General features: G+C 35.0%; 3 protein-coding genes across 3 annotated transcripts; 1 reads left to right on the forward strand and 2 right to left on the reverse strand.

Moving 5' to 3' along the window:
• Positions 1-1,153: 1,153 nt before the first annotated feature.
• Positions 1,154-3,333, reverse strand: LOC116000873 (prostatic spermine-binding protein-like). Its single transcript, XM_031240736.1, has 2 exons — positions 2,842-3,333; positions 1,154-1,787 (listed from the first exon to the last, which is right to left on the reverse strand). Exons 1-2 carry the CDS (start codon positions 3,178-3,180, stop codon positions 1,551-1,553), a joined length of 576 nt encoding a protein of 191 aa, XP_031096596.1. The 5' UTR covers positions 3,181-3,333; the 3' UTR covers positions 1,154-1,550.
• Positions 3,334-8,037: 4,704 nt separating this feature from the next.
• LOC116002707 (cell wall / vacuolar inhibitor of fructosidase 1-like) lies at positions 8,038-8,778 on the forward strand. The gene has a single exon (XM_031242874.1). It carries the CDS (start codon positions 8,116-8,118, stop codon positions 8,632-8,634), a length of 519 nt encoding a protein of 172 aa, XP_031098734.1. The 5' UTR covers positions 8,038-8,115; the 3' UTR covers positions 8,635-8,778.
• A 2,839-nt stretch (positions 8,779-11,617) lies between these two features.
• Positions 11,618-14,004, reverse strand: LOC116003169. Its single transcript, XM_031243334.1, has 4 exons — positions 13,569-14,004; positions 12,636-13,223; positions 12,151-12,292; positions 11,618-12,046 (listed from the first exon to the last, which is right to left on the reverse strand). Exons 2-4 carry the CDS (start codon positions 13,114-13,116, stop codon positions 11,986-11,988), a joined length of 684 nt encoding a protein of 227 aa, XP_031099194.1. The 5' UTR covers positions 13,117-13,223; positions 13,569-14,004; the 3' UTR covers positions 11,618-11,985.
• Between the last annotated feature and the right edge of the window lie 1,419 nt (positions 14,005-15,423).

The following is a 15,423-nucleotide window of genomic DNA, read 5'->3' on the forward strand; positions in this document are numbered from 1 at the left end:
TAATTGGACCTTTCTCCCATAGTATATTCCAATTCCAAATCCTATTATGCCTCGCCCTCGGCTTCTTTTAGGGGTAAAAGTTAGCGTATGCCGCGGCCGTATTCTGGTGTTGCAACCATCTCAAAAGCTGTCATCTACCAAACAATATATATATCACACAAATTATTATTTTTCCAAAAATAAATAATACGCAAAAAACTAAAATATGCAAAAATTGGAAAAAAAAAATCTAGAAAGAATAGTGAAATTGGCTGCTGTCAATTGAATTGAAGAATGACGTGTTTAGCCCAAAAAATGAGGGATTGGATGTGGACTGACTAACGTCTACTACCAAAATTTCAATTACCCCTATTTTTTGAGAGATTATCACTATTCACTAAGGACCTATAGTTCAATTGACACCTTGTGACTCTCCTTGAGGGAAGGTCACATGATTGAACCATGATGACGAAATATTGACTCTTTATACTACAACAGGTAGAAAAAGTATAAAACATATATTACATTCTAATAGAGTCAACAGTACTCAACCAACATGGTTGGCGTGATAGTTCAGCACCTCGTCTCTTAAGCATGAAGTTGGGGTTAGATCTCCACCCATGTGAATGGAGCAAACTATTTGGCCAGTCCCCTACCACTTAGTGTGTTGACCGTTGGGACGAAGGTTAGTCTTCTCACTCTTCTGGATGTCGGCTGAAGGAATACCGTTGGGCAAATCCAAAAATAAGTCAACAGTATTCAAAAAAAAAATATTGAATGGTGCCCAATTCTGTCAAGACAATAGGTTTGCATGCACTGGCAAGGTCGTAAATAATTGTGATATGAAGGGTCAACTTAAGGTGTCCCAAAGCCCCTATTATTGCCATAATCCACCCTTCACCTTTCTTGCTGTTGTCATTCACTACAGTGATGGGTGGGAGATTGATGTTTGAACTCAATGTAGGCCATAAAGGCTTCTGATTTGTTAGACTGTTCAATCAAGAAACCCTCTAATTTGACAACCAAACTATCGTCCGTGTGAGCTTATCGCACTAGTTAAATAGATAGTATTTGGAAAAGGAAGAAAACTAATTTAATCATTGGATAGCTACGAGTTTTCCTCGCCAATCCAAAAAAAACTCAATTTTTATCTGGGGAGGGGGAGAGAACAGTATAGGACCAATATAATAGAGCATATATATCAGTTCAGGAAATACAACAGAAAACACAGAGACCATATAGCAGTACCAAGTTGGGAAATTAAAATGCAACAACACATCCTCTACTCAACAACAACTAATCTCTAAAGAGGTTTAAGATTACATGACTAACTAAACCGTTTATCCAGACCAGATTGATTATATGCATGTCCAGGATGGAGTCAAAACCACAAGGCCGGCTACAGCGCTGTCATAGTACAGGAGACCGAAAGAAAAATGAGCTCGGGGCGTCATTGCCTTCTTTCTATGGAGGACACTACAGGAGGTATAGATGGATGGACTAAACAAAATGAGCAAAGGAGAGGAATATTGACCTACGGAAATGGTCATGGTCCCATCCCAAAGATGAGTTTACCGCTTGGATGGTCTATCATCATCCTCTCCCCCGTCATCATCAGAATCATCTTTGCCCGACCTTTTCCTCTTCGGTGGGGCCTCAACTTTCCCACCAGCATCATCGTCATCATCATCCTCCTCTCCTTCAATCTCATCTTCCTCACCATTTTCCTCAGGCTCAAAATCACTGGTATCTTCCTCATCCTCCGCAGGAGCACATGGCCTGACAAGGTACTCCGTTCCCAGATCCTCCTAGTTTCATACAGGAAAAACAATTTAGAAAACAGTCCAAATAAGATCCAAGTTCAAGTAAAATAATCCAACCAAAACATACTTTCAACACCACAAAAAAAAACGAAGGATTGACACCAAAATCCCACAAGCAATGGTTTAATGACTGATGCATAAGACTTGCACTCTTAGTCCAGCTCAACTTATGGCGGCATACAAGTTGTAATAATTATTACAATTAAAAAATTAAAAAGCCAGCCTTTAACAGAATATAAATTGTAAAAATCTGATGAAGGCAGAATTCTGTACCAATCCAACTACCTTCCAAAAACACAAAATTAACATGCCATATATATGAAGTTTGCCATGGTATCACGAAGAGAAAATTAGCAAAAATATAAGCACTTCATTCACATTCAAGGACATAAAGTAGCTTGAAGTGTGTTGGGGAAAGGAATCTTAATCTAATCAATTTGAATTAACCCAACAGAGAAACGTGAAGCTTGAGAATTCCTAAAACAACCAAGTGAAAAGAAAAGACATGTGAAAATGATTTTTTTATAATTTTTGAAAAAATAAAAAGAAAAAAAAAATATAGTTGTTAGGCAAAATTAAGTAGAAAAATAGTAACTTTAAGCAATCAAATATTTTAATGCAATTTTTACAGAACAATTTAGTGATTTACTTTACCAAAACCTTGACTTTTCCTTACCTTGCATCAAACTATTCTCTGTCAGATCTAAGTGAAAAAAGTCACAAGTGAAGATATAAACACAGATGGAGTTGCAAACAGACCCAATTCAACAGATCTGGAAACGTCCAGTTCAGATTTAACACAACTGAAAGCATAATTATAACCATCCACACAAAATCCCCCAAAAAAAGTTAAGCTAAAACTAGCAAATTTATCAACTTTCACATGATTATCATACAAACGAATAACAGATCTAAGAAAATTCAGCCAAAATCTAACCAAACAAAACAAAAAATCAAATCATATGAAATAAATTTTCAAATCGATAAACAGAGCAATCAACGCACAAAATAAACTGAGCTAGGGTTTGAGAATCATCACCTCCTCTTCTACACCTTCCTCATCCTCGTCGTCCTCATCGTCGTCATCGTCATCATCATCGTCGTCGCCTTCATCGTCCTCCTCACCGTCGTCGCCGTCACCGTCGTCGTCGTCGTCGTCGTCTACAGTGTGAACCTCCGGAGCAGAGGAGTTTGGCGGAGCTTCCTGCTCATCCTCCTCATCATCATCAACGTCGTCGTCGTCGTCGTCTTCCCCATCGTCGTCTTCGCCGGCCTCGACTTCTCCCTCGTCGTCGTCGTCGTCCCCGTCGACGACTTCTTCAACTTCCTCCTCGCTCTCCAGCTCTTCCAAACTCCTCTCCTCCTCATAAACAGCCATTTTTTCCAGGAATTTGCAAGGAAAAATTCAGGAAATTCTTTCGCAGGAAATTAAATTAAATTTCGGAATTTTTCGAGGAAGAGAGAGGGGGGAATAGAGCAGCTTGTTCGTTCTTCAGAGTAGCAATGCAGGCCGATAGATCTCAGCCGTTGGAATTTCGAAACGAACCGGATCGATGACGTGGCGTATCATCGGACGGTGGAAGTGAAAGTATCGTATATCTCGTGTGCTTCGTGGGTTGCGGCGCTATTGTATTCCACTGTCTTGTCACTACGCTAATCACGTGCTTTGCGTGTGAGGGTATCTAGGGTTATTCGAGATATTTCCTAGACATGATTTTGAAAATTTATTTGGGCCGATAATACAGAGTGGATTTGGGCCGTTTGGCATTTTCTACAAAACAAATGCTTGTATGGTTTTGTAAAAGCCCACTTAAGCTGGGTCCACTCAAAAGCCTTGGCCACCCTAATAGCCAAATTATGCTATGGACACTGGTCCACATTGAGTCTATGTTCACAATTTTTGAATTTTAAGTTTACAATTTTAAAACTCTATATTCACAATTTTAGATTTAATATACAAAATTACAGTACTCAATATTTACAATTTTTAACTCTATATTCAGTTATTCACAATTTTGTTATATAAATTCAAAAGTTCTGTTATACTGTTGAATATAGGATTATGAAATTGTGAATATAGAGTTCTGTAATTGTGAATATAAAGTTCTAAAATTGTGAAGAACATAAACCCGAGTTCATGGCATAGCAGCCGACCCTAATAACTAATCGAGCAAATTATATTAAGGATTCGTTTGTTACAATGTAGTATTTGTTTAAAATTACTTTTTTAACCTAATGAAATAGTTCCCACTGAAACTTAAATCAATAACCTCTCATTTGTAAGAGTCATTTCGTATCACTAAATTACAAGATGATTCGTTAAACAAATCAATAATGGAATAGGGTACAAGCCTACAATTGAGTGCCTTTTATGTGTTCCCCTCCTCTTATGATAAAATAAATAAATAAAATTAATATCCGATTATCAATCCCCAAGAGCCCAACCAAATCGTAGGTCCACCATTACTTTCTAGAGCAGTATTAAAATGGCAGATATTTTCTGTCGGGCAGGATTATCATTGTTGTTATTTATTTATCAACATATAATTATTAAACTAAAAAAGATAATGGGGTTAGGCAAAATGAGACAAGTGTGACTCAACCCATTATTATTATTATTATTATTATTATTATTATTATTATTATTATTATTATTATTATATTTTTGTTGAAATATGTCCCCATATTAATTGTTCTTATAAAAAAATAGATAAATTTGTAAAGTTATTCGTTTAATTAGCTGTTTTTTTTTTCTTATAGCCCATTTCAATTTTAGCATAGGACTGAAGATGATTTTGCTTGAACTTTGGATATGCATACTGTCCATGATTGATTTGATTATTTATTTATTTATTTATTTTTAAAAATAGCATGATTTTATAACCCTTTTTTTTTTGTCATATTACACATTATCTCTTCCTTCTTTTTTTTTTTTCCTCTTTTTTGAAAGGATCTCTTCTATCTAGAGTATAGAGCCTTGCACATGAGTCGCGTACAATACACCTTTTATTATCATTTTGTAAGTTAACCATAGGTACGTGTAATTACTATTTGAGAGTATCTTAACTCGCAAATAAATTAGTATATGATCGTTTTTATTGGGATGTGAATTTGTAATATTGTGATTACATAATCAACAACTTTTAACTTGGTTGTAGTTACTCTTTTATTTATATTTCAAAAACTACTATGGAGTATATCACGATTAAAAAAAACTAAAAGACAATTGTAACCCAGTCAAACTAGAAAAGGACACAAAATTGAAGGGCAATTTCGTCCAAATTTGATAATTAACATTTACTTGATAATATAAACAATTAAACAACTAATAGTAGATAGAAAATGGTATCTAGCCGGGGTGACCCCAGCCCAGGTGGTAAGAGAGATCCACCTACAACTGTGAGGTCGTAGGTTCGAACCTCAAACCCCTGGGTTTGAACCAGTCAGCTATGGGTAACCTAGGCTGGTTTACTCCCTGTGGTCCTTTGCCGGCTAGGGTCACAAAAAACGGAAATATTTGTAGCTAGAGTGAGTGGAGATTGAATGAGTAGAACATGATTCTTATACTTGAATTGTCACAGGTCCAGTTTTTGCCAACACTAAATGCATACCATCGGAAAGTGATTGTGAACTTTTCTCGTTACAACAAAATAAATTTTTAAAAATATGTCTAACTACACTAATGTTTTGAAGATAACAATAATAATCCATATTAATAAGTATATCCTTTTGCATTTTTCCAATAATGAGCTTATGGGCCATTGATTACCAAATGGAAAACTGCACAAGATATAGTGATATACTTATTAATGTGTGATAATTAGTATAATATACTTTGCAATATAATTTAGCATTTTGGATTATGGGACCTCTATGACATCTATGGCCAACCCCTCTCTAATTGTGTGGTACCATGCTTATATTTGGAGGTTCAATAAAATGCATGGTATTGAAGAGGTTACATGAATTGATTTGTTATGGTGATATATTATATCGTGTTACTTTTATCTCAAAGAATAAATTTGTATTTTAAATTATCAATATATCTATTATGACTTTAGCTGACATGTCTAGTTGAAAAGTTAATAGCTAGAAGTTGAAAATTGTTAAATTAGTTGATTAGAGATAAATTAAACGTGTTTAGTAAAATTAAATTTATCCCAAAAAATTATACATATTTAATTTACCAACAAAATTTTGTCGGTAAATTATTGACGAGGAAGGGGAGATTCCCCGCTCCTTTGTCACGTGGTAGCTACCAATTTTTCATACTAGTAGTCAGTTAAACAATTTTGCGTAATCTTCAAAATATGAAATTTGCACTCCAATTATGATAATACATCATATAATAATTTTTTTGAGTGATGAGGAAAAACCGCAATATATTCGAGAGTATGCACTAGATAAACTCTGCAAATCACACAGGACCTTATGCAACGAGTTCAACTAAAAGAGTATTGACAAAATCGAACTTATAACAACCTTCAAATACAAAAATCATGCTCGGCTTACGTTGTTGCCCTTTCCACTGGAATATAATAACATTTACTAAATGACAAAGAAGTGATGTAATTCATTTGCAATATTTGTGATAACTGATAAGTTTTTAGATATTATAAGATTTAATCATTTCATTGTTAATAAAATGACAATGAAGTCAAGTTGTATTCTTGATAAGTTTATCCTTTGCAATTTTCTATTTGTGTCGTGGGTCCTTTGTTTATAGGACCTTACTCAATAACGAAAAAAATATATAGTTTTCTTTAGAGTACTCATCTCAATGTTTTTTTGGTGTATTTTGGAACAATGTAACAAATGAGTATTGTTTTTTAATTTGTTGATGTGGGGTGGGAGTTTTTATTAGTTTTAACTCCGGTAAGTTAAAAGATTTTTATGGGGTCCACAATTGGAGAAGGGAAACAAAGCTAGTGGTCTATCTCCGCGTGTTGGAGACGTTGTCGCCCAGTAGGGCGCGTGCAGCGCATGTGCCCACTGGCGTGTTGCAGCTTTACATTTTATTATTATTATTATTATTATTATTTGGTTTTCTCTTATTCGGTATTAGCCTTTTTTTTCTTTCTTTCTTTCTTTCTTTTTCCCCTCCCTCTACACACTCCTATTTGACACATAAAAATTCACCCAAAAAAATAATAAAAAATCTAAACTATTATGGATGCTCTTAAAGTTGTTTTTGTGTTTTAGGTTAAATGATAGTGTTTGTTGAGCTATTTGTCTATGGGATGATGATTCAATATATGACAAATTATATCGCCTTAATTATCCTAGGATATTATTGTAGGGTAAATTGCGATACGTACAGAATTATTTTAGAGTTTATTTTTAGTAAATTTATTGTCTTTTGATACATGTTCATTTTTAGAATATGCTATATGTGCGTATAAGATGTCTATCTTACTACGTGGACCCTAGTCCAAAATATAAGCATTAGAATGGTGCAAAGAAATATATGATAATGAGAGTCCCTAACCACAACTGCTTTCAAAATCTCTTTTTAGCTTTGCTTTAGCGTATTATATTTCCTTTAGCATAGTTTGATGCACACAAACAATCATAATAAAGTTTATCAAAACAATTGTTTTAATCACACCTTTAAAGTAAGTAAATATAAAGCAACTTTAACACATAAAGCAACACAATAATACATATATTATTTAATTGTCACATTATTTGTAAATATTTAATAATAAAAATTTGATATAAATGATATTATGTACAAAAGATTAATGTGACAAAAAAATATGTTTTTAACTTTAATAAGAAATTAGTATTTAATAGGTTACGTTTTTTGATAACGACGAAAGCTGATTGTAGCTATGTGACCAAATGTCCGTTTTTATTAATAGCCCGCAAATGACCACACAAAAAAAGACTAATTCATATTAGGAAGACTCAGTGTAACACGTGTTCTACCCAAAGGGACATACTCAATAGAGAAGAAATATCTTATGAAATGAACTTAATAAAGAGAATATTAGCAATAATCAAGCTCGTAACTTTTAATTAAAAAGACAAATTTTGTGAAAAATATTTACAAAAATCAAATCAAACTCATAACTTATATATGTTCAAACCTATTGAAGCACAAAAAATCAATTTTGCATCCACTAAGACTCGATTTCATGACCATATGAGAGAGTCACTACGTGCCATCTGATTCTTTCTTCTTCTATCAATCTATCATCTCCCTTATATATACACACACTAATATATATATACATGTACATATACATTAATTAAAACCCTCACTTTCCATTATCTACCTCTTCACTTGTATCACCAAAACCTTCCAAAGATGGCCATGGATACATTGTTCTCCCTCGTGATGTTCATTTCCACAATGCTCCTCGACAAAGACAAAAATACCCTCATCACCGCCACATGCCGCAACACCCCCAATTACCCTCTCTGCGTCGCCACCCTGCAGTCCGACCCCCGGAGCTCCGCCGCCGGCGCCGGCATCGAGACTCTCGGCCTGGTCATGGTGAGCGCCGTCAAGGCGCGAGCCGTCGAGATCACGCAGGCCATACCGCCGCTCAAGGCGGCGAAACCGGAGTGGGCCCAGCCCCTCAGCCAGTGCTACTTTTACTACGACGCCGTTTTGCGCGCCGACGTGCCAGAGGCGGAGATGGCCCTGAAGAGAGGCGTCCCGAAGTTCGCCGAGGCGGGGATGGCGGACGCGGCGGTGGAGGCGGCGAGCTGCGACGGCGCGTTTAAGAATGGTGGAATTACGGAATCGCCCCTGAAGGATTTTAACGACAACGTCGTTCAACTCTCCGGTGTGGCCACGTCAATCATCAAGATGTTGTTATGAGTTTAATTAGTTGTGTGAGATATTTATGAACTATTTTACTGTGATTTTTATCGTTGCTATACTATTATTCTATCTTTTAAAAAAAAAAAAATTTGTTGTCTATGTTCATAAATTAAATATAAAATAATATTTGTTAATCAATTATTTACAAAAATCTCAAAAGCAATTTAAGTTACTCATAAATAATATCATTCTGGGTAAAGTTTATTTTTCACAAGGGCTCCTCACACCTGGTCCAACCGAACATTTAGGAGGACGTAAATTACAGTGACTCAATGATTCAACAAACATGGCCAAATGCCGATATACACAAGGATCTGTCCACTTTAAGCATAATTCCCACACTAGTACTGTCAGTATCGATCTTTGGTCTCTTATTCCAAAAATACTTGCACCTTACACTTTAGCCTTATCAATCACCATGTATATATGATGCGCGGAAACTTTCAAGAGTCATCATTTTTTAGAGAAACTTTACAGAATATTTTAAAATTAAAATTGTTTTTTAACTAATTTTGGAAATAATGTTTCTTCCCAGCTTGTCTAACTTAGATAGTTTGTGGAGTGCACTTCATGGTTTTGCAATCCTATACTAGGTGGCAACGTAACTATAATATATCATTTCTTGCAGCAACTCTTTCTTATTTCTTACATTAAAGCCTCATTATATTGGCAGCAAAAGTAAATGGAATATATTCTTAAAGCTTGCTCTTTGAGCCGCCTTTACAGCATCACATTTTTATTTATTTATTTATTATTTTTATTGGGGATATATAAATTAATGATCGAGATAAGAAGTTAAATCTATTAATTGAAAGTTAAAAATGTAATTTTATTACTTAGTGAGCATTTAGTTTAAGAAATGTGAAATTATCCTACATAATAAACAGGATTACCTTTTGAAAGGTTTGTGAAATTACATAAACGTAACATCACCTTGTGTGTTTTGTTAAGATTGTGAAGATATGATATTTTGCTTTTGAAATTCACTACAAAAATAATATACTCAATATAAAGTGCAAAGTTAAAATATTTTAAATTAATTTTACAATACCTAAAAAACAATATGTAAATCCATGGTAAATTTGATTATTTGATTTATTTCTACTTTAAAAAATTAGATTAGAGGGGACCTGAAAATCAATTTTTTATCCATATTATATTATATATACATACATAATTACATATTTATGCAGACAGGTTGAAACGGAAGCCATCCATAAAGGTCTTATTTAGGCTTTTAAAAAAGGGCGTTCATCGCTTGATTGTTCAATGTGACTACTTGAAAGCTACTAATTAGATTAATAGGGACGCTGACACGAGAGGAGCCACGAGAAACTGGTGGAAGCTGGTCAGAGATAGTTAAGGAAAAACTGGGATGTCAGTGTTTTCATGTGCTACGTGCGCAAAAGTAGACAACGGACACGTATCATCGCAAAAATCAGGAAAAGTAACATGCGGAGTTTGAGAGACTTTGAGAATCCTCCACGGGTGATTTGGCAACTACTTGAGGAGGACAAATTGAGATGTTGTAAGCATCGACTTAGTCATGAACCTCTCTTGACCCCCACCCCCATTTTTAAACCTATACACACACACACACACACACACACACACACACACATATTTAAAGAAGGGAGGGAGACCACGTCTCTCTACCCTTGATCATGTTGATTGTCTCCTATGTCGAATAGTCATAATTATCAAAAACAAAATCCTGATTTGGACTTTTAAAAGGACAATGACCATTTATCACTTGTTAAAATCAATCTATAAATCTAACCATGTTGGTTGCCTCTCATATTGGACATAATGGACAACCATGACTATCAAGAACTAAGGTCTTGATTTGAACCTTTGAAAAGAATGCAACCCTTTACCCCTCTTTAAAATGAAGGTCCAAATTTAAACTAATTTTTACATTGTATACTTAGAATCCAAATCACTATCACCTTAAAAAAATCGCTCTATCAAATAAATACAGGATATGATATTCTGTATTTATTCGCTAAGCGATCTACAAATTTGGCTCTATCAAATAAATACAGGATATGATATTCTGTATTTATTCGCTAAGCGATCTACAAATTTGGCTCTATCAAATAAATACAAGATATGATATTCTGTATTTATTTGCTAAGCGATCCACAAATTTGACTAACTTGAGAGGCGTATTTTTTAACTAGTTACAGGAAATTAGTTTTGTAACTGGTCCCAGTTTTATTTCTAATGTAATTTCCTATGAAGCTTGTTACTGAAGCTGAATTTTTTCTCTAAAGGAATAAAAAATCTCGATTCAACTTTTTGCACTCATGGATTTATTTGGTATTTATTTCTTAATTTAGATTATAAGAAGTCAACGAGTATAAATTGACATGTGAAATCCGAGTAGTTCAATTAGGGTTTACATAGAAGTAACTTTTGCAGTTGTCGGCGTGATTGGTAACGGCCTGCACGTTGCGCTAATAGCAGAATTTAAGGATCAAAATGTTAAAAAATACCAAACCAGTCAACACAATTAATTAATAAAATCAAATACTATTTGCAGCAACCGCCCAGCCGGACGTGGCGGCCGGCCGCCGGCAGGCCGGCACATAATGAATTCCAATTCCAACGGTCTCAAATACAATGATGGGATCTACAAGCCAAATATTTTAACCAATCAACAGTACAACCCTTACTACCTCTCCGAGACTAATTCATATTCGATTCAAATCATGCTTTGAGACTAATTCAGATTCGATTCAGATCAGATCATGCTCTGAGACTAAATTCGATTCAGATCATGCTCAGACTAAATTCGATTCAGATCATGCTTTGAGACTAATTCAGATTTGATTCAGATCAGATCATGCTCTGAGACTAAATTCGATTCAGATCATGCATGATAGACGCTGCTCGAGAAATGTTTGACCCAAAACTTGAAACACATGTCCAAGATTCACCGAGATTGGAAACACAGAATATGAAGGGCAAAATGATATAAAGAAAAAAATAATAAAGAACTGTCATTTATCCAGACACTTTGCTCTTCAGCTATAATATGGTTTATATGCTTCGATAGTACAGTAAGAATTATTGAATTGTAGAGTGTGGTAAGACGAAAGATGGATAAAAACCTCAGGATGCGTATTGGCACAAAACAAATCCGAAGTATTAAACTAGCCGCTGTGTTAAAGAAACACTCACAAGTCACAAGCCTTAGCGTCGATTCTTATTTGCTGTACAATGGCATCGCGATATACTTTGAAGTTGATCGAGGAGGGCAGAGACCCGCATTTTCTGTCCATTTGACTCTGTTGTTCTATGCTTGCTTGAATTGGAACTTCTCTTCCTGAGCCACCCTCGGCTTCAACCTATAGCCATCTTAGCCTGGTACTCGGGGTCCTTACCAGAACTCGGCCCCACCATACTGCAAAACACCACATGGAAATTCAGATTGGTAAGGCTGTTACTGATAAACACAGATAAAACTACCAAAAAAAAAACCAACTTTTTTCAAGAATTTGAACATACATAGGAGATCCAGAACTGGTTGTAGATGATGGACTAGAAGATAGGTTTGGGCGGTCTTGTGGAAAGACAAGGCTACTCTCTTTGGCCACACCTGATTCCGGGGAACCATGAAAGCTCGGGGAACTATTTCCAGATGACATCCCTGCAACGTAGATGTTTATCAGCATTTTCAAACCTTGGATTTAACAAGACGTCGAGGTCTACAAGCATCATCATTCATCAAAAGTTTCATGTAATATAATTAATATAACGTGCTCAAAAATAGCTTCTTGAACCTAGAATAATAGGCATGGGAAACTATGATTAAGAGGGATCATGAGAAGATTGAAGGAGGGGGCAAGCTAATTGAGAGGTTACAGTATACGGGTCTTAACATTCAGGAAAATATAACGTAGATGCATGATGAATAGAATAATTTGCTTTTGAGTACTTCTTTACTCAACTTATGAAATCAGAAAACCAGTTGACTAGTTGAGGAGCCTCACCTTGGAAGATTAGCACAAGAAAGAATAGAACAGTAAAGAACATGGCAAAGAAGCTGCCATTCGATGCCATCGGCACTGATGACACCTTTGCAGCTTTCATCTTCTTCAAAGCCTTCATTCGCTCAATCCTCGCACGTTTCATCATTGCAAGTTCATGTAATTCCTTGATCAGCTTCTGGTCAGCAGCATCCAATGAATATCCTCTCGGAGGCCTGGGAGGTTTAGGGGGCTTCTTAGCACTCGTTGATTTGCGTTTCTCTTTCTCTATTTTCTTCTCCCCTAAATCCTCTGACTTTGCCCTCTCAATCTTCAGGGCCAAAATCTCACCACTATTTGTGGCATTGCAACTCAGGATCACCCCATTTTCACCTTTATACGAATCATCCAACTTCCCAGCACACAACTCAGGGCATTCTACTCCTTCACTCATGTTCATACCAGCCTCAATATCAACCACACATTCCCTCTCCCTACTATCCATCACAACTTATAAACTTCAAACTAAACACAAGCACAAGCTAGCACAAAATTTTCCAGTATAAGCTTCAAAAATCTACTCCCCAACTGAAGTTTCCACTTCTGATTACACTGGCAAACAAAATTTTCCAAACATCATTAACTTCCCAAATCTTAAAAACAGCAAAAATGAGGTAAGCATCATTCTTTTGTTAAATTTTCAGGATTTAAAGCAATCTCCTTTCACTCTCCCCAAAAAAACAAACTTGAATCTTGAATTTAACTCAAAATTCTCTAACAAAAGCAGATGAAACTAAACTAAACTAAACTAAACTAAACTATCTCAATTGAAACCTCATAAGTATCAAACAAACACCAAATCTACACCATCCCAAAGAAAAAGCACACACATTCAACTTATTTTGATTTCCTTACACACAGACATATATACAAACAGATAGTGGACAAGGAGAGTACCTTTGGGCGAAAGAAAAGGAGCCAAGTAGCGGCGAGATCCGACGAAAATGGGCAGTGTAGGTTTGAGATCCCAACCCCAAAACTTGAATAGAATTGGGATCTTTTTCTCTGTGTAATTTACTACTTCAACTACTAGTCCCACAATAATCAACCAAAAATCACAGCTTTATCCGCCCAAACTATGCACACTGCATTGAATTATACGATGGAGAGAGAGAAGGCGACAGATAAGGATTAACGCACGCGGTGGGGGTGGGGGGCGCTGGGTCCCGCTCCAGTCTGTGGGAACAAACCTGGAAACTACTACTACATACGGAGCACTATTTTTTTACAATATAATTCTCAGAGCCATGGATTTGAAAAATGCGTTTGAAATTGAATTTGAAATTGACCTAATAAAAGAAGATGGATAGAGAAGATGAAGATGAAGATCCTTTGTATATGGTTTATACTTCGTATCTCCACCGACAGCCCCTTCATGGCCCAGCCACTTGTCACTTCAATTCCTTTCCATTTATTTCCAGTTTTGTAGTTTTCTGTGACGCATGAAATGAATTTCAGGATTGATGCGTCTGTTTTAACAAAATTTTGTTTTACACTTCAATAAATAAATATCTTATAAGGAAAAAAAATGTTTCACAATAATAAATGTAGTTTTGTTAGGCCACATTCACCTTTCACTATCAATGAAATTACATACTGCGACTCGAAATGACTGGTCAAGTAAGTAGAGTATAATTTTCATATTGAATAATTACGAGTTTAATTTTTGTTAACATCATTTTAACTGATTTTATTGCACATATAATTTTAAAGATGTAAACTAATGTCAACTACTATGTAATGTGATGACACCTTTATTACTAAAATTGTGTAATATGTATTACCTTGTACAGAATCATGAGTGTTTCAAAAAAATATGTAAACTAATAATAATTGATAAGGGTATTAACATGAGGCGCCCCATGCGATGCAACATACTAACTTTCATGAGTTAGGTCCTGGGTCAATTTTTCTGAGCTTAACATACCTCATGCTAGTGTCGGGTTTTGTGAGTTGTGACTTGTGACTTGTGAGTTTATTCGCGGGCTTAATTTTAAAAATATAAAAATATATAAAAAAAAATATTTTAAACTATCATTAATAAAATAAAAATCTAAACCGCATGAAAGAATGCAATGTATTAGTAACTTATTAACATCTGTAAATTTAATTCTAAAAACAGTTTAAAAATAAGTATCAATTTACAAGTCAAAAAATCTATACTTTAACATGTCTTAATACGTGATCGTTTAAGATTGGCCTGTAAATTATGACTTACTTGACACCATTCATATTCTAATAGAATTGACCAACAAGCTGCGATATAAGTAGAAAAGGAATTTGGGTTCTTTACATAAAGTCTTGTATTTGAACATTGTAAATACAGCAAGTGTATAATAACTTGTATAAATTTGACATTTAATTTAAGTTTGAATTAATATTAAAATAAAAATGGTAATGAAATTAATCTGAGCTGTGAATGGGCTGGTCCAAACGAGTCGGATGGGCTTGGTACGTTGAACACGTCAAGGAGAAAAATTACACGTTTTCTCAATGCAAAATTGTGTCATATTTTTTGGATCGTACCATTAAATTGTTTATTATTATTTTATTTTATTTTCTGGATGACATGAGAAATTCGTAATTATTATTAAAATATGCACTGATTGAATAAATTTCGCTTATGTATAATAGCTCACAAATCACACATAAGAAATAAATTGTAGATTTTTTTACTTGTTTCTATAATTTGAAATTTGGAAGGAAAAAAAAAAGATTCTTTTAATTGTCTAAATTTTGAAAAATTATTTTC

This window comes from Ipomoea triloba, chromosome 13, assembly GCF_003576645.1.
Source record: "Ipomoea triloba cultivar NCNSP0323 chromosome 13, ASM357664v1".
Taxonomy (NCBI): Eukaryota; Viridiplantae; Streptophyta; class Magnoliopsida; order Solanales; family Convolvulaceae; genus Ipomoea; species Ipomoea triloba.

Coding starts and splice junctions, on each gene's coding strand:
- LOC116003169 (XM_031243334.1), bottom strand. CDS start 13,116: ATGGATAGTAGGGAGAGGGAATGTGTGGTTGATATTGAGGCTGGTATG. Junction 12,293..12,635: donor TCTTGTGCTAATCTTCCAAG/GTGAGGCTCCTC, acceptor TCTACGTTGCAG/GGATGTCATCTGGAAATAGT. Junction 12,047..12,150: donor ACCAGTTCTGGATCTCCTAT/GTATGTTCAAAT, acceptor GGTGTTTTGCAG/TATGGTGGGGCCGAGTTCTG.
- LOC116002707 (XM_031242874.1), top strand. CDS start 8,116: ATGGCCATGGATACATTGTTCTCCCTCGTGATGTTCATTTCCACAATG.
- LOC116000873 (XM_031240736.1), bottom strand. CDS start 3,180: ATGGCTGTTTATGAGGAGGAGAGGAGTTTGGAAGAGCTGGAGAGCGAG. Junction 1,788..2,841: donor AGGAAGGTGTAGAAGAGGAG/GTGATGATTCTC, acceptor GTATGAAACTAG/GAGGATCTGGGAACGGAGTA.